General features: G+C 37.3%; 5 protein-coding genes across 8 annotated transcripts; all 5 read left to right on the forward strand.

The window, feature by feature from the left end:
• The first annotated feature begins 102 nt into the window (after positions 1-102).
• On the forward strand, positions 103-5,262 carry GATAd (GATA zinc finger-domain containing protein GATAd). Its single transcript, XM_017170561.3, has 8 exons — positions 103-1,023; positions 1,881-2,024; positions 2,139-3,078; positions 3,169-3,302; positions 3,363-3,515; positions 3,590-3,818; positions 4,053-4,147; positions 4,213-5,262. The coding sequence occupies exons 1-8, from the start codon at positions 325-327 to the stop codon at positions 4,381-4,383; spliced, it is 2,565 nt and encodes an 854-aa protein (XP_017026050.1). The 5' UTR covers positions 103-324; the 3' UTR covers positions 4,384-5,262.
• Positions 5,263-5,416: 154 nt separating this feature from the next.
• On the forward strand, positions 5,417-7,226 carry SamDC (S-adenosylmethionine decarboxylase). The gene is made up of 7 exons (XM_017169967.3): positions 5,417-5,575; positions 5,896-5,982; positions 6,044-6,212; positions 6,275-6,556; positions 6,620-6,712; positions 6,770-6,925; positions 6,985-7,226. Exons 1-7 carry the CDS (start codon positions 5,472-5,474, stop codon positions 7,138-7,140), a joined length of 1,047 nt encoding a protein of 348 aa, XP_017025456.1. The 5' UTR covers positions 5,417-5,471; the 3' UTR covers positions 7,141-7,226.
• A 377-nt stretch (positions 7,227-7,603) lies between these two features.
• Positions 7,604-8,499, forward strand: LOC108076948 (myotrophin). Its single transcript, XM_017169998.3, has 4 exons — positions 7,604-7,762; positions 7,828-7,938; positions 8,174-8,257; positions 8,322-8,499. Exons 1-4 carry the CDS (start codon positions 7,679-7,681, stop codon positions 8,406-8,408), a joined length of 366 nt encoding a protein of 121 aa, XP_017025487.1. The 5' UTR covers positions 7,604-7,678; the 3' UTR covers positions 8,409-8,499.
• Positions 8,500-12,087: 3,588 nt separating this feature from the next.
• Positions 12,088-13,719, forward strand: Sps2 (Selenophosphate synthetase 2). The gene is made up of 4 exons (XM_070288862.1): positions 12,088-12,460; positions 12,521-12,899; positions 12,959-13,152; positions 13,208-13,719. The coding sequence occupies exons 1-4, from the start codon at positions 12,304-12,306 to the stop codon at positions 13,591-13,593; spliced, it is 1,116 nt and encodes a 371-aa protein (XP_070144963.1). The 5' UTR covers positions 12,088-12,303; the 3' UTR covers positions 13,594-13,719.
• A 193-nt stretch (positions 13,720-13,912) lies between these two features.
• On the forward strand, positions 13,913-17,137 carry Frmd5 (FERM domain containing). 4 transcript variants are annotated; one of them, XM_070288849.1, is made up of 8 exons: positions 13,913-14,740; positions 14,966-15,088; positions 15,148-15,190; positions 15,250-15,423; positions 15,485-15,864; positions 15,926-16,014; positions 16,079-16,296; positions 16,353-17,137. In XM_070288849.1, exons 1-8 carry the CDS (start codon positions 14,558-14,560, stop codon positions 16,991-16,993), a joined length of 1,851 nt encoding a protein of 616 aa, XP_070144950.1. In that variant the 5' UTR covers positions 13,913-14,557; the 3' UTR covers positions 16,994-17,137. The 4 variants fall into 4 exon arrangements, with proteins under 4 accessions (XP_070144950.1, XP_017026028.2, XP_017026027.1 ...); XM_017170539.3 differs by having other exon boundaries at positions 14,984-15,088; XM_017170538.3 differs by having other exon boundaries at positions 13,913-14,392; positions 14,984-15,088.
• Positions 17,138-17,198: the final 61 nt, after the last annotated feature.

Raw genomic sequence — 17,198 nt, forward strand, 5'->3', positions numbered from 1 at the left:
TTTCACAATAAATGTAAATAGTTTTTGTTATCGATAACAAGCAATACAAATGTTCTTGTATTTCTGATGCTACTGCGAGCATAGCCCCATCCCTGGTTCCGTAATTCGGACGGAAACTAGCTCAAATGAACGTAAAATGCAAATTGAACCACTGGAGTGAATTATTTTTAGTGAGCTGAACGTGGATTGTGACAATGAAAAATTGAGGAATAGTGTTTACATTCATTTTATAATTTATTTTAAAGTTATCTTTTTTATCTCGATAACGGAGAGAGTGGCGTATGCAAGTTTCTTTACACAGTGCAAACACATAAATTTTTAATTATGTATAATGTACCACATAAGTTTCGTCAAGTTTGTCGATTGTGCCTCACATTGGTTAACGAGTGCGATGTTCAAGAACTACAAATTTATAATATTTCGCATAATAGTGCGCCGCAAGACAGAGCTGAGCAGCAGCAAAAGGCGGCCGAAAAGCGTGCTGCTGGCTGCTTCTGCAGGGCTCGGGCTCTGAGCCCCAATCTGTGCAGCTGCCTCGGTGATAACTCGCTATCAGTACCAGAAACGGGTCCAAGCCAATCCCAATCCCTTCACCAAACACATTACAACACACCAAGTGTGCCTTCTGCTGCGGGAACAATATCGAGTGGCAGTGAACAACAAGCGTACGCTAAGCCTTTTGCCAGCAAGAGCCAATTGGAGTTGTCGGACATCGCCGAAAGATCAGTATTCAAAAGTCAGTCATCGCCGTCGTCGTCATCGTCGACGCAGGTAGCGCAACAACAACAGCAACAACATGAAAATATTGCATGCAGAGAAGGAGAAGGAAAATCATCCAAGACGGAACAACTCCCGAGGGAGGAACGTTCACTACATAATCAACGCGATTTCGCTGCCGAAAACACAAATGTGAAAACCAAAATAAGCAGCAGAACAGATAACTACGGCCAAGAGCGCAGCGGAGGAGATGATGATTCATCACCACATCTTACATTTCAGATATTCAACTGTCTCTCTATTAAGGTAAGCAGATTTCCATCCAACACATTTGCACAGAAACGAATTTACATTAATTACGCACACACACAAGCGTGATTTATGGTGTGTGTGTGTTTGTGTGTGGATATATCGCGGTATACCTACATACATACATACTCACCGTTGAGAGCGCTTGATTGTGTGTGTTATCTATGTGATTACGACACCACACGTCAAAATAATAGGAAATGATTGGGGCGCTTTTATCCAATGGCCTATTAACAATCGGTATCAATTGTTTAGTATTTTTTTCGATTAACTGTTTTGGAGCCGTTCACTCACCCACACACACGCACACAAATGAACACATACTCACGCAGCAAGTGCACACTGCTATCGTACATCAATGTCCAGCATAAAAATGTAAATATTGATATGTACACATGTACTTGTGTATGAACACGGCTGAAATGTGAGCGGCAGAGACCTACATACATACATATGTACATTAATCCATTTCGTATAGATAACATATTATTTCCCCTGCAAGTTTGATTGATTAAGAGCGCTTTCTCAGTGTCGGTGTGTAGGAGGCGTTCATGGTTTCAGTTAATTGGAGGAGTAGGTCACTTTTAGTTTTCATTATTTCGTATTTATTAAGTGAGTTTATTTTTTTTAGTTAGAAACACGGAAATTGGACTGATAACAGTTCAGAGTAATAAGTTAATGATCTGCTCAAGGGTGCATATTATAATTATTTGTATCTCCCATTCTTATTAGACTTGTAAAAAACGAAATATACGTGATCATGAATTGTATTTTACTTATGATTTCTTATTTTTGTTTCACATTACATCACATTTACAAAAAAGAAACTGAATTGTCTTCTTCTAATTTTCCAGGCAATGCCACACGATGGATTACCCAACTTGATCTGCACTGATTGCAGGGCTAAATTGGATTCCTTTGAGAAATTTCGAATTATGGCGAACAATTCAAATAATGCTTTGAAAGAATTTTTAAATATATCAAAATCTCTGTTACTAGTAAGTATTATCAGTATCTATATATACCTTCTAAATATCAAATAACATTACCCGTATTCCTAAGTACTTTTCCCTGATTTAAAACATCAACTAAAAGGCTGTGATTCTTTTCAGGATCCAAACGAACTGGATGATAAGCTTGATGAAATTTTAAAGGCTTCATCGGAGGCTATAGCTGCCAAGGCTCTCACCGAGCTGAGCACATTTTCTAAGGTTAAGTACGAAAACAACAGCAAAGTAGACTCATCCGGCATCCATCAGCAGCAGCCGTTGGACCGGAAGATTGAGATTAGCAATCAAGAGAGCGCAGCGCAGCAGCAGCATAGCTTATATCCAGGTTTATTCAAATCAATAACTATGAAAGGCGATCAGTTTATTGCACATAATAAGAAGGTAATGCCTGGATCATCCTCCTCGCACAGCAGCAGCAGCCAGTCTGCGGATATCGAAAAGTATGAGAACCTACAGCAGCAGCTCGAGACGGCGGCCGTTCTCATGGATATAAGCAAAAAGATTGTCATTTCACCTCCTTGCTCGAATCCGCAATCTCCGTGCTTTTCTGCCGCAGCTACAGTAGATACAAGTATTAAAAGTTCTGTGATAAAATCAAAACGTCCATTAAAACAAAATGAAATCGAGGACGGAGTTGAGATTGACCTATCCGTCAAAAAACAAAAGAACGATTACTCTTCTAATCAACGGAACGCATCAACAGCGGTGGTCCCCCCACAGTTACACAATTTTTGCCAAACTCCAATTCTTGATATTCAGTCGCACTTAAGAAGTGAAGAGGATTTTCATCAAAACTACAGTATTACCATTAACCAAGTTGGTGGTGGTGGTGGATCCTCCGCCGCCGCCGATTACAAGCTAAAGGCACCCAAGGCGAGTACCAACTCCCTGCAGGATTCTGGCGACAGCTCTGACTCTCACAAACTGGAGATGGACATTACGTCCTCGATTAACGATCGAAAGACCCCGGATAGCCTGAGCTCAGATCATGCAACAGATGCGGCCACCACTCAACTTTGGCAGGCACTGGCTCGATCAGCTGGTAAGTGCTTATAATTTGTGAATATTAAGTTTAAATAGGTAAAGGAGTAAAGAATGGTTTTCTAACTTGGCATATATTTTCATCTTATAGCTAAAAGCAAAGAGGAAAATCAAAACCAGGCTACTGAAATAATTCGCAGCATGATGAGCCAGTCTTTCGTGTTTCCGGTTCCGTCAACAGTATCATTTACAAAAGTACCTGAAGAACCAATAGCACTATTAAAGGTAAGATTTATCTTTTGATATCGTAAACGTAAATTACTTAAATAATATTACCTTTTGCAGGATCTATCAGAGGCTCAATCCAGCAAATCAAAACCATGTAGAAGAAAACAAAGTTTTCCTACCAAAACCGATTGCATTGATGTAGTTAATGAGAATGTGACTGATACTTACGCCCCTTCAGAAGCAACTCCAGAGGAAAAGAAAGATAAAAGGGTAGGTTCTAGTCTACATTTTTATTGGTTTCATTAATTTAAAACTCTTTTTATTTCTGTTTTCATCTTCTAAAGAACATAAACCTTTTTAATGCCATACCTGGTGCTCAAAAAGATATGTCATGTTCCAATTGTGGCACACTCACAACAACAATTTGGCGGCGAAGTGTTCGAGGCGAAATGGTATGCAATGCCTGCGGATTATACTTTAAGCTGCATGGTGTCAACAGGCCGCATTCGATGAGACGCGATACCATACACACCAGACGCAGGCGTCCTAAAGAATTGGAGCGATCAAAAAAGAGTAAGATATATCATTGAAACATTATATTATTTACCAAATATTAGAGTAAGATGAGTGCGAAAAGAGGAGAAGTGAATCCATATCCATTTACATATTGATACCGTTTCTATCTTCTGTCATTTTTAACTGGAATTTTATTGTTTATTCCGAAAAATTTTAATCGGAATTTCAACAAGTTTTATAAGCACAAATTTTTGCCTAAATATTAAACAAATACTTAAATTTTAATCGCAGAACACAAGCAAATGTCATGTTCTACAATAGAACCAACAAAGCCAGATTTCTTGACGTCTAGGGAAGCCCTTGATATTTCTGGTCTGGTTTTGAATGTAAGTACCCCCTACGTTCTCTTTGAATTGACTTGATCTAATAGTGAAATCTTTTAATAATTCAGAAATACAAAAAGGAAATGGATGAGTCCGAGGCCGCAGCAGCACTTAAAGATATTCTAATGAGGCGAAAGAAGTCGAATTCTTTGCCGGCGTTTAATGATACCTGTGAAAGTGCGGATCTATCCGCTCCGCTTAACCTTGTTTCCAGTGAAAATAATGCAAAGTTAACATAAAACGCCAAATATATATTCCCCTCTTCACTCACTTTTTCGAAAAACAAAACAACAACAACAAAAGAAGCAAAAATACCCCTAACACACACATTTTGTTTATTTATGAGAGGTCGCGTCTAAGAGAGAAAAACAAAAACGGTATAGGATTACAGAAGTATAATATAGATTATTAATAAAATTTTGCATTCTTTAAACTCTAAATTTTATTCATTTGTATCTTTAAAGCGAAAAACTAATACCAAAATACTTATTAGTGTTAAAGAGAGGTATAAAAATTAAACCAGTATGTCAAACCCTTTTAAATAATATCACACTAAATATAGACCTTAAGCAAGAAGGACATCAATACTTAATGCAATTAAATTAAAAATAAACTTATTATATATATATATTTATATTTATTAAAACCATTTTACAGTATTTTTAATTTTTTAATAACACACAAATTGCTTCTATTGAAATTAAAAACGTTCAGTTATAACAATGATTTTTTCAGCTTTCTACGCAATTGAACAACTTCTAAAGCTAAAAATATAAATAAAAAATGAAGATAAATAATGTTTTAAATCTCTTGCCTATACGAAAATCATGTGATAATATAATAATCTCCACAAAACATTTTAATAGTAAAACTATGCAAAAAGCAATAATCACGCAATGCAAACTTTTCAAGGAAATATTTAAATTATATACAATTATAAGAAACTAAAAACTTAATGCTGTTTTTCGAATCTACATAAATCGTCTAAAATAATTTAAGACCCTTCATATTTAGGTTAAGATACAAAAAATATTACTCATTTATTTTTTCAAATAAAAATACTCTATACAATTTTTAACAATCACAATAAACAATAAACTGGTTAATGTAAAATTTAATTCAACAGTGTTCGGTGTTGTTTTTATGATTCATTTTATTTTTCAGAGTATCTAAAGAAATTATAGGGCAATACTATTTTTTAACGTGTAATTACGATATTTGCCTTTGGTTTCTGTTATCGATAGGCGGCTAGTCCATCGATAGCGCCATCGTTTGTTTTACATCACAAAACATTTCTGCGTTATCAACTCCATCTGTTATTTAAAGCATGCTTGAAAACGGGGAGCACTTTTTCGAAGGGGTTGAAAAACTCCTTGAAATTTGGTTCGAGGAGAGCCCCAACAACGAGAATGACCTGCGGAACATCAGCAGGTGAGTCTACCGAAAGGTGACACTTTGTAATTAAGTGTGCATTCGAGACAGCAAGCGGCGAGGGTGCACTAACAGTCTCGGGCAAAAGTTCCTTTACACAACAAGAACTTTGGAAGCAAGCGAAATAAATTATTTTTGTGCGCTTATCTCTGCCCAGACACGTGTTACTAACAAATAAGGTCACATAATTCGATCTTTGAATTGATTTCATTATTTGGGCATGGCCTTCCACATTGTGTTCAGACGAGAGCCTCTGATTAGTAGAAGGTTGGTCACCCTTTTCCAAAAGTACTAATTTTATTTTATTTTATTTGTTTCAGATCTGATTGGGAAAAAGTTCTTGGCAATGTCAACTGTGAAATAATAAGCACTTCCAAAAATGATAATTTACTTGCCTTTGTTTTAAGGTAATATTTTATATTGATTTGTTAAATTTAAACTCCTGATTAACAAAAGCATTTATAATAGTGAGAGCAGCATGTTTGTTTCGAAGCGAAGGTGGATTTTAAAAACATGTGGAACCACGACTCCTCTAAAATGCCTGAGCCTGTTACTGCAGCTAGCAGCTGAAAATGGATTCGATGTGGTTGCCGACCTATTCTACTCTCGAAAGAATTTTACAAGGCCTGAAGTACAGGTAAAGACACCACGCACGTCATATTAACTCTATTCTGTACTAGAATTTTGTTCCCTCTCCAGATAACTCCGCATCAGGGCTTTACAGAGGAAGTCACGTATCTGGATTCCATTTTCCCCAATGGAAGATCTTATTGTTTGGGATCTATGAACTTGGAATGTTGGTACCTCTATACTTTCAGTCGCTCTGATGTAAAGGCCTCTCCCCAGCTTATCTCTGTTGACGAGAAAGATGTGGACTCTGAGCCGGATCAAACAATTGAGATACTTATGCAGGATCTAGATGCGGAGACTATGTCCATCTTTTACAAGAATAAATTTGCCAGTGCCAATGAAGCTACCAAGGTATACAGATTTACGTATTGTCTAAAGAAAAAATGCACTAATTTTAGTTTTTCTTTGTTGTAGGAATCCGGTATAGATACAATCTTGCCAACCATGCATATAGACGATTTCCTATTTGATCCTTGTGGATATTCTATGAATGGAATAAATGATAAGGTATTACTTTACCTATTCCAAAGGGAAATTTAATTTAATTTGATATATTTGCAACAGGGAGAATACATGACGATCCACATTACTCCCGAAAATCAGTTCTCGTACGTGAGCTTTGAAACGAATGTGGCTTTGAGTAACTACAGGAAACTTATCAATCAAGTGATCAATACGTTCAAGCCCGGGAAATTTATAGTAACTATTTTTGCAAATAAGGTGGGTTCTACAAATATTTTTTGGCTGTATTTGTATTCACATTTTGTTTACTGAAATAGTGCTCTCTGGCGTACGAAACAATGAAAGAGCTGGAAGTGGAATATTCGAAGGGATCGCATTGGAAGAGAACCGACATGCAATGCTGCAATTTTCCGTCTTACAACTTACTTTTTGCTCAATATTCTCATGACGAAAAAAATGGTGATAGTTTATGAAATTCCAATTGTAAATGAATGTTGAATGTAAGTTTCACAGTTCGTTTGTTATTAGTTAAAATAAATAAATGTCGAATACAAAATAACGTTGTCTGTGATGCACTTGTATTTTTCAATAATTTCTTATAATAACAAGGAAGGAAGCTAACTTATCCTTTGCAGAGTGCAATTGGATCATGAAGAATCCGGTTCAATTTAAAATTTACATAAATTACACTTATGGTTGGCATTTTTCCTCTACAATTACCGATCGTTCCTGTAGCGGCCTTATGATATCCCAACCGATTTGCATACAATTATGATGACTTATATTGATTTAATATATATTATTAATTATTATAATATATAATATTAATTATTAATTAAATTTTTTTTTAAACTTATACGTTTAACGGCAGCTGGGCACACTGAAACGCTTTATAACACCCAGTTAACTGGCTTTTTGAAACACTCCAAATACGGGTAGAATTCTAAATTTATCGCACAAGGTCCATCTCTAGCTGAATTTGACAAGTCGAGCCATAAAGAAAAGGAAAAAATGAGTGCGACAACGAATGAAAACATTATTTGGACCATAAAAAACGGAGAAATTGACGCTGTGCAAGCTGCATTTCAGAACAATGTGTGTATTTTTTCCAAAGTAAAAACTGATTTGATTTAATTTTATAAATATACACCTAAATGCAGGCACAAAATGTGAACGAGGAAATTAAGGGACGGTACCCAGTCCACTATGCGGCGGATTTTGGCCAGCTTAATGTGCTTGAATTCCTTATTAAAATAGGAGCAGACGTTGATGTAAGTACTTAGATATATGCGACGATATAGACGGTGTTTATATATTTATATACATTAATGTATTTACATACATATAAAACTTTGGCACATACATATGTACTTGTGTATGTATGTGTGTGCATTTGTTTAGTCATTCGAAAGCAGTTCTGTGCCGGCTTTCTCATTTATAAGATTAGGAATTCGCATTCACCGCAATTAAATATATTATTTTTGTTTTGGAATATTTGCACTGCAGAGAAAAGACAAGCATGGTATTACACCGATTCTGGCTGCCATTTGGGAGGGACATACGAGCTGTGTGGAATTTCTGCTGAAAAAGGTTGGAGTAACCCACTGTACATATATTGTAAACTAATAAACATTTATCATATTGCATGTTGCAGGGGGCTAGTAAGAGCGGCTCTACTCCAGATGGCCAAAGCTACCTCGAGGCAGCGGAAAAGGATGAAATTAAGAAACTACTTGCATAAATTGTAGAATTGTAATATAAGATACAAACCATAAGTTTCAGTATCAAATTCATTTTTAAAATAACAGTCATGTATAGTTTTTAAAACTGACCGCAATATTTATTTCAATGCTTATGACAGATTAATTTTTTTCATAGAAATATATACACATATATAAAAAACAAGAAAGGAAGCTAACTACGACACGACGAAGTTCGTATACCCTTGCAGATTGCAATTGGATCACTAAGAATCGAGCCATTCTGGTTAAATAATTAAAAATAAAAAATAAAAGAAAATATATAAAAGTTGTATATTTATTCATAACATTAATAAAATGCTGAAAACACACACAAAACAGTTTGACAGTTACAGTAACATTCCTAGCTTTACATTTTCTGATGCAGATAAGCATCACTGATGCAGATGAGCATCACTGATGCAGATGAGCATCACTGATGCAGATGAGCATCACTGATGCAAGTGAGCAAAACTTTTCATTCAAATTGGCCGCTTTCCAAACTGGGGTAACAGGCGAACAGAAACCAGCAGCAAGCAACTGAAAACTGATATAAACTGTTATAAATAATAATAAATTCAACTGCCAAATTTGAATTTGAATTTAACGACGATCAGTTTCAGTGTGCCCAGGTGCAGTTGTAAAATAATACCTAAATTTGGATTCAAAGGGTTTGAGTCTCCGCTTACTTGCGCCGGCTCCTAAATGGTTTGAAACTTGGACTTTTTATAACAGTTTATACCAGTTTTCAGTTGCCTGCTGCTGATTTCTGTTCGCCTGTTACCCCAATTTGGGAAACGGGCAATTTGCATGGAAATGTTCGGAAATTTGGATGGGCTGCTGTAGAGATGTTGTTGTTAAAAGGTTGTTGTTGCCATAAGCTGTTGTTGTCGGCAACAAATAGGTATAAATGCATAAAATGAAATATAACAGTTTATACCAATTATTATTTTTGCCCAAATCTTTTTATAACAGTTTATACCAGTTTTCAGTTGCTTGCTGCTGGTTTCTGTTCGCCTGTTACCCCAGTTTGGAAAGCGGCCAAATTTTAGAAATTTTGCTCACTTGCATCAGTGATGCTCACCTCCATCAGTGATGCTCATTTCCATCAGTGATGCTCACTTCCATCAGTGATGCTCACTTCCATCAGTGATGCTCACTTCCATCAGTGATGCTCATTTCCATCAGTGATGCTCACTTCCATCAGTGATGCTCACTTCCATCAGTGATGCTCACTTCCATCAGTGATGCTCACTTCCATCAGTGATGCTCACTTCCATCAGTGATGCTCACTTCCATCAGTGATGCTCACTTCCATCAGTGATGCTCACTTCCATCAGTGATGCTCACTTCCATCAGTGATGCTCACTTCCATCAGTGATGCTCACTTCCATCAGTGATGCTCACTTCCATCAGTGATGCTCACTTCCATCAGTGATGCTCACTTCCATCAGTGATGCTCACTTCCATCAGTGATGCTCACTTCCATCAGTGATGCTCACTTCCATCAGTGATGCTCATTTCCATCAGTGATGCTCACTTCCATCAGTGATGCTCACTTCCATCAGTGATGCTCACTTCCATCAGTGATGCTGACTTCCATCAGTGATGCTCACATCCATCAGTGATGCTCACTTCCATCAGTGATGCTCATCATTGGTAGTTAGTGAGATGCCATTTTGTCCCAATAATGCAAAATAGCTAGATGAGCATCACTGGCAGCTAGTGAGATGCAATTTTCTACCAATAATGCAAAAAAATAGCTATATGAGCATCACTGGTGTACATGCGCATCACTGCCATTAAGCCCGACTTTATTGCCCTCCAATATTGAAATATAGCCAGATGAGCATCACTGATGCAGATGAGTATCACTCATGCAAGTGAACAAAAAAAACTTCATTCAGATTGGCCGCTTTCCAAACTGGGGTAGCAGGCGAACAGAAACCAGCAGCAAGCAACTGAAAACTGGTATAAACTGTTATAAAAACATTTGAGCAAAAATAATAATTGGTATAAACTGTTATATTTTATTTTATGCATTTATACCTATTTGTTGCCGACAACAACAGCTTATGGCAACAACAACCCCTTTACAACAACATCCCTACAGCAGCCCATCCAAATTTCCGAACATTTCCAAGCAAATTGCCCGTTTCCCAAATTGGGGTAACAGGCGAACAGAAATCAGCAGCAAGCAGCTGAAAACTGGTATAAACTGTTATAAAATGTCCAAGTTCCAAACCATTTAGGAGCCGGCGCAAGTTAGCGGAGACTCAAACCCTTTGAATCCAAATTTAGGTGTTATTTTACAACTGCACCTGGGCACACTGAAACTTATCGTCGTTAAATTCAAATTCAAATTTGGCAATTAAAAGATTTAAAAAAATTCGTTTAATTCTAAAAAAATTCTTAAATAAATATAAAAAATCTAAAAAATGTTAAAAATTCAGAAAAAAAAATTTTTTAATTCAGAAAAATTTTAAAAAATTAAAACAATTTTTTAAAAATTTAGAAGAATTGTAAAACTTTCGAAAAAAATGTTTAAAATTCAGAAAACAAATTTAAAAATTTAGATTTTGCTTTCAAAATAATTAGATTTTTCCCCAAACGATCCCAAATAAATGCCGCCTTCACAAAAAAATTGCACATTGATTTCACCATCTTTTATTGATTCATATTTGTGTGTTCCATCAATTACATTTACATATTTAAATTGCATTTATAAATATTTTAATTATTTACGCCTGCTGCAGGGTTTCAACTAGCCCGGAGCCAAGATCCGATCACCGTCCTCCACTGCCATCGGGTTGAGATCTGTCATCCCAGCTGCTCGCTCCTCCAGCTTCACCTCTGCCGATCAGGTGATCATCAATCAACAATTACAATGAACTTGATGAACTTGTGCTTCCCAGATCCCTGCGCACGTATGTTTATCTACTCTCAGATATAAGCTTTTTTTATTATTCTAGAATTTTGGTATAAATTTTATAAAAATCGGACAACTATATCATATAGCTGCCATTGAAGCGATCGGTAAATGTATAAAATATGTAAAGCTGGGAAAGTAAAACTGAAACTGTCAAACTGTAAACATAATAAGTATAGGTAAAATTTAATGAAACTCTGTTTTGTGAGTGTTTTCAGCATTTAAATCTATAATATAAACATCGAAACCAATCTGCAAGGGTATACAAACTTCGGCGTGCCGAAGTTAGCTTCCTTTCTTGTTTATATTAAAAAACTTCTTAATTTTTTTAAACTAAAAATATCATAACTCGGCCAAAAGAGCATTAATTTTAAATCGGAAAACTGTTCTGTGCAAGATTTTCTACAGTTAATAAATCTGCATACTTCATTTAAAAATTTTGAAACTTCAATTTTTTATCAAAATCAAAAATTTTAATGATGTAACCCCTTATCAAATTTCGCAAAAATGGCCAAAAAATCGATTTCTTCCGGACATGTCTAGAAAGATTCCCCTCTTGATGCTGATCAAGAATATATATACTTTATAGGGTCGAAAACGTCTCCTTCACTGCGTTGCAAACTTCTGACTGAAATTATAATACCCTGCAAGGGTATAAAAATATACATATAGCGGTATTATTTTACCACCACTAGGTTTGATCGATAGGAACGAGATATCGAACAATTATCATCTCCGTCTCGTTGAAATTATCATCAACATGTAAACGTATTTTATTATACAATAAAAAAGCAGTAATATTATCGGATTTATTGATTGCTTAATTATCAATGGATTTGTACTTTTACCGAAAACAAATGTAGTACTAAATTGATCGTATAATTCATCGATAAGCCTAGGACAACAACTTTACTTTACCATCCCTAGCTGAGACCACGAGCTGCCCAGAAATTAAGAATTGATATAATATGTTTCGCCCCGAGGAACACGGGCTGGAGCCTGACTTTCAATTAACCAAATTCACCACACACACCGGATGAAGCTGTAAAATCCCCCAAAAAGTACTGGAAAAGTATCTTAGGGGAACGGAAATAGCTAATACCAACAACGATGGATACCTTATCGGTGGGCAATGATAACAAATAATGTTAATTATCAGTTTTAAACTGTTTTTAACCCTTTTAGGCTCTGGAATGGACTGTGCTGTTATACCACTGTCTCGGCACAAAGAATTACTACTGGTTCAAACCGTGGACTTTTTTTACCCCATGGTAAACGACCCTGAAATTTTGGGTCGCATCGCTCTGGCCAATGTTCTGAGCGATGTGTTTGCCGTTGGTGTGACGGACTTCGATTCAGTGGAAATGATCCTTAGCACATCGACAAGCTTTACGGAAACTGAACGAGACGTTGTCATTTCGCTGATCATTAAGGGGTTTCATGACTCCTTGAAAAGCAATGGCTATGGAAAAACTCCATTGGTTATCAGGCAACTGAAGATCAATCCCTGGTGTATTGTGGGTGGCATTGCGACGTCTGTCTGCAGAAATAGGGAAATTATTTTGTAAGTGTGCTACAACGATACGGATCCTGAACAAATCAATAATATTATTTCCTTTGAAGACCCTCAAACGGTCGGCCCGGCGATGTTTTGGTACTTACAAAGCCCCTGGGCGGTCAGATGGCGATGGATGCCCACCTCTGGCAGTTGAATAAGACGGAGAAATACAAGACCCTCATGTCGGAGTTCAATGACGACGACATTAAGGAAACCTTTGAAATAGCAGTTAAATCAATGACTTATTTAAACAAAAATGGTAATTAAGTTTTTAATCTCCCCTTTGTATTATTTACCTATATTTATTTTTGCAGCCGCCCTGCTAATGCACAAATATCAGGCTCATTGCGCCACCGATGTCACAGGATTTGGCCTCTTGGGTCACGCCAAGAATCTCGCTGAATATCAAAAGGAAAAGGTTTTATTCAAAGTTGAGAAGCTGCCGATTATCAAAAATGTCTTGAAATTCAGTTCTTTGATTGGGCAAAGCACCAAGTTTCGTTCTGGGCGATCAGTTGAAACATCTGGCGGCCTATTGATGTGCCTTCCTCCCGAGTCTGCCGACCAGTTTATTCAGGAGTTTGATCAGGTCACCAACGGAGCTCAAAAGTCCTTTAAAATTGGGTACGTAGTTCAGGCTGAAAACGAGTCCGATGCTGTGCTGTGTGATAATGTGGAGTACATTGAAGTTACTCTATAAGCGAAAAAGAAAAAAAGAAATGGAAATTGGAAGAAAATGGAGAAATTAATTATTCAGCTTATGACGAATATTTCATAAAGGCCTTTAAGCTGGGAAATATTCTGAACTTTATTGTACATGCAAGTGTATGATAAATATGATGATTGATTAACCCAAAACATTGGTGTTTGTTTTTGGTTAACGCAAGTTATGGGTCGGTTTTTTAATTTAAGGATAATAAAGATTCAATGCAGACGGTTTATCGATAAATTATGGAAACATACGAAATCCGTTATCCTGCGATAGCTCGATAGTCCTGTAAACAACAAAATATATTCTTAATTCATAAATAAACTGAATACATTAAAAGTAGTATCCTCCTGGACATATTCCAGTATATTATCCCCCTGATAATACCAATAGGCACATCTGTATAAACACATGTTTATGGCTCCCGATGAGTGTGGCATTTGTCCTTTTTTGGTACATTTCCTTTTCATAGAAAAAAAAACACCCCTAACGGGAACAAGCCAAAGGACGGCAAAGGACACACTGGCGTTGCCGAAATATTTATGAATAGAAAAAGTAAAACAAATAAAATGTTTAGCAGCCAGCGTTTGCTTCAGTAATGAACCATCCAAATCCGCCCACTTCTGTGTCTTTTGTGCCAAAGTGAAACAACGACGATTCTTAAAAGTGCGAAAAAGTTCATTCCATTCCAATCAACAAAATGTTCAGGAGCAAAAACGAAGGCAATATTGTGTACAAATGCACAGTGCGTCTCCTGGATGATTCCGACATCCTAGAATGTGAATTTCAGGTTTGTTGTCCCCATGAACTTGAGTGGTCTTCAAAAACATCCGATTCAAGTCGATATATAACTACCTTGAGCACTCATCTCTTTGGACCCTGTATCGGCAATATCCTTTTACTACTTTTTAGTTTATATTTATGAAAAAATATAAAAAAATTCGATGACTAATAAATGCAAAAGTTTATTTTCCGAAACAATTTTGCATATAATTTTCTTCTGAATATATCTATAAAAAACAGTTGGATTGGCTTTTGTTTTATGTTTTATTTATTTTTAGTTCTCACAATCGACCATCTGCAGGTAGGACTTTATGTGGGGTGGTTACCGTTAACGCCCTTTCTGCATACCGCCAAAGTGTGTGATACTTTTATGATTTCCGTTTCATAAGTTTAAATATATTTTAAGTAACATTTTATAAATTATGTAAATTGTATTTGTGATACATTAAAACGTTCAAGTTTTCTTGAGTTTCTTTAAAATCTATAATTATAAACCGTTTTGTTTTTAACTAACTTCAGCACAGATTTCTGTGAAATTGATTTTAAGTTTCAGTTTTCCAAGACAGATTTCTTTATCCAGATTTTAATATTTTCACAGCCGTTCCATAAAGGCATTTACCTCTTAGAATATTTGTGTGGTGAGTTAGAAATAAAAGAAAAGGATTACTTTGGCCTGCGGTATGTGGATACCTCAAAGCAGAGGGTAAGTTCAAGCTTTAAATAATATTTTATTATTGATTAATTGCTTTTTTTTGCTAATAGCACTGGCTGGACTTGTCGAAATCCATAATAAAGCAATGTAAGGGTAAGTATAGTATAGGCTACTCTATGCTCCATATTTCTATAATTTTTTTTTCTTCACAGAAATGGATCCGTTGCTATTCTCTCTAAGAGTAAAGTTTTACCCCGCGGATCCGTTTCGGTTGACTGGAAATGCCCGGATTATGTTGTACCAGCAATTGAAGAGGGATCTCCGTCATGGCCGCTTGTATTGCTCTTTGGGCGAGGCGGCTGCCTTGGGAGCCTTGATAGTTCAAGGTGAAGTAAATGCCTACTACTATACATAAATATTTACTAATTTATACCTTTTCCATCGCAGAAGAGCTTGGAGATTATAACGAAGATGTTCATATAGGAGCTTACGTATCTTCCATAGAATTAGCCCTACGCCAGACCGAGTATCTGGAGAAAAAGATAATCGAGCTGCATAAAAAGCGTGAGCCTGGCCAGGATCTTTCCCTAGCTATGGACGAGTTCTTGGGCATAGCTCGGGGTCTGGAGACCTACGGCATTGATCCACACCCTGTGAAGGATCACCGGGGATCCCAGCAATATATCGGCATAAATAACTCGGGTATAAGCACGTTCGTTACCGGCAAGCGATCTCAACATTTTCGCTGGAACGAAATACATAAAATCAACTTTGAAGGCAAAATGTTTATAGCCCATCTGAGTTATACGGATGCCAGTCGTGAGCCCGTAAGTTCTTTTTTACAATAATGAAATAAGTACTTAATTTAAATGTTAATATAATTTTTAGAAAAAGCACACCGTGGGCTTTAAGTGCCCGACCGGAGCTGCTTGTCGCTATTTGTGGAGATGTGCCATCGAACAGATGCTGTTCTTTACGTAAGACAATATTAAGACGCCAGCATAATTATTTATTTAATGTTTTTTATATAAATGTACTTAGGTTACCCAATAGCCAAAGTGCGGCTGTCATCTCTGGAGGCGGCTTCTTCTCCTGGGGCACCAAATTCCGATACACTGGAAGAACTGAGCGTGAAATTCTGACTGAAAACATAAATGCACTGCGAGAACAAAAGATCAACAATTCAAATTCCAGCAAGCGAAAGGCGAGCAGTGTTCCGGCCACGCCCTCCAGTCCCCAAGGCGATCTAGCGCAAATCCGTGGGTTTTTTGCCATTTGTTAATTATTCTTTTTATATCTAAAATATTTGCTTTAGGATATAGCAGCTTGCCGAGATCCACGATGTCAGAGCCTCTGGGCTATGGTATGCCCAACGGTGCCCATTGCTATGGGCAGGATCATGGGATGGGCGAGATTAACGGTGGCATTCAGATATCCAGCTTGGAGCCGGTCTGCGAAGAGGCTCGGCTCAGATCGTCGAACCTCGATGGGATCAACCTTTTGGCCACCCAAATCGGCGGCTATACGTATCGCGACTCCGTTGAGCACTCGTCCACGGAGAGCGGACTGACTGTGAATGGCGGATACGATCATCCGCGGAAGCATAACGACGCTAAGCAGCAGCAGCATGGCAGCTATTCCCCGAATCTGTACTATGGACAGTCCGTCGGTGCTGCCGCCTTGAACTCCAGCTCTCCGGGGGATAATTTTCTGCACGGGGATCAATCGCTGCGAAAGATGAAAAAGTTTCGCAAATTCCATCTGCTGGCCGCCTTCGTCCCGTCCGTTATCTTTGTGGCCTTCGCGATGGCCGGAACGGCTGTGTTCATCATGGAGTCCGAGTCGGAGGCCTTTGAGCAGCTGCGCAACTCCCCGGAGATGCTGTGCCTGCGCTACCAATACTATCAGCCCTTGAAGGATTTTGTTCTGGACAAGTTGGGTAGCCGGAGAAAGTGAGGAAGCAGGATGGAAGGATGCTTTTTTTTATTGGACTATGTAGCATCACTAGCAACGCTACCGGCGGCGGGTGTTTTAATATATATGTACTTAAGTAAATCCTTTATTATAATGCTATAATGATTCCATATATTAAAAAAGAAAAGCCTGAAATTTAAATTTTTAACACATAATCAATTCGTTCTAATTGGGTGATGGAGAGAGT

The sequence above is a fragment of the Drosophila kikkawai genome, chromosome 2L (genome assembly GCF_030179895.1).
Source record: "Drosophila kikkawai strain 14028-0561.14 chromosome 2L, DkikHiC1v2, whole genome shotgun sequence".
Taxonomy (NCBI): domain Eukaryota; kingdom Metazoa; phylum Arthropoda; class Insecta; order Diptera; family Drosophilidae; genus Drosophila; species Drosophila kikkawai.

What these genes read in the sequence shown, in the direction of transcription:
- GATAd (XM_017170561.3), top strand. Translation starts at nt 325, where the DNA reads ATGTATAATGTACCACATAAGTTTCGTCAAGTTTGTCGATTGTGCCTC. An exon ending in AACCAATAGCACTATTAAAG is followed by an intron (nt 3,303 to 3,362) that starts GTAAGATTTATC and finishes TACCTTTTGCAG; the next exon opens with GATCTATCAGAGGCTCAATC. An exon ending in ATTGGAGCGATCAAAAAAGA is followed by an intron (nt 3,819 to 4,052) that starts GTAAGATATATC and finishes TTTTAATCGCAG; the next exon opens with AACACAAGCAAATGTCATGT.
- SamDC (XM_017169967.3), top strand. Translation starts at nt 5,472, where the DNA reads ATGCTTGAAAACGGGGAGCACTTTTTCGAAGGGGTTGAAAAACTCCTT. An exon ending in GACCTGCGGAACATCAGCAG is followed by an intron (nt 5,576 to 5,895) that starts GTGAGTCTACCG and finishes TATTTGTTTCAG; the next exon opens with ATCTGATTGGGAAAAAGTTC. An exon ending in TGAATGGAATAAATGATAAG is followed by an intron (nt 6,713 to 6,769) that starts GTATTACTTTAC and finishes TATTTGCAACAG; the next exon opens with GGAGAATACATGACGATCCA.
- LOC108076948 (XM_017169998.3), top strand. Translation starts at nt 7,679, where the DNA reads ATGAGTGCGACAACGAATGAAAACATTATTTGGACCATAAAAAACGGA. An exon ending in AAATAGGAGCAGACGTTGAT is followed by an intron (nt 7,939 to 8,173) that starts GTAAGTACTTAG and finishes TTTGCACTGCAG; the next exon opens with AGAAAAGACAAGCATGGTAT. An exon ending in TGGAATTTCTGCTGAAAAAG is followed by an intron (nt 8,258 to 8,321) that starts GTTGGAGTAACC and finishes TGCATGTTGCAG; the next exon opens with GGGGCTAGTAAGAGCGGCTC.
- Frmd5 (XM_070288849.1), top strand. Translation starts at nt 14,558, where the DNA reads ATGCAAAAGTTTATTTTCCGAAACAATTTTGCATATAATTTTCTTCTG. An exon ending in GGGAGCCTTGATAGTTCAAG is followed by an intron (nt 15,424 to 15,484) that starts GTGAAGTAAATG and finishes TTTCCATCGCAG; the next exon opens with AAGAGCTTGGAGATTATAAC. An exon ending in CGGATGCCAGTCGTGAGCCC is followed by an intron (nt 15,865 to 15,925) that starts GTAAGTTCTTTT and finishes TATAATTTTTAG; the next exon opens with AAAAAGCACACCGTGGGCTT.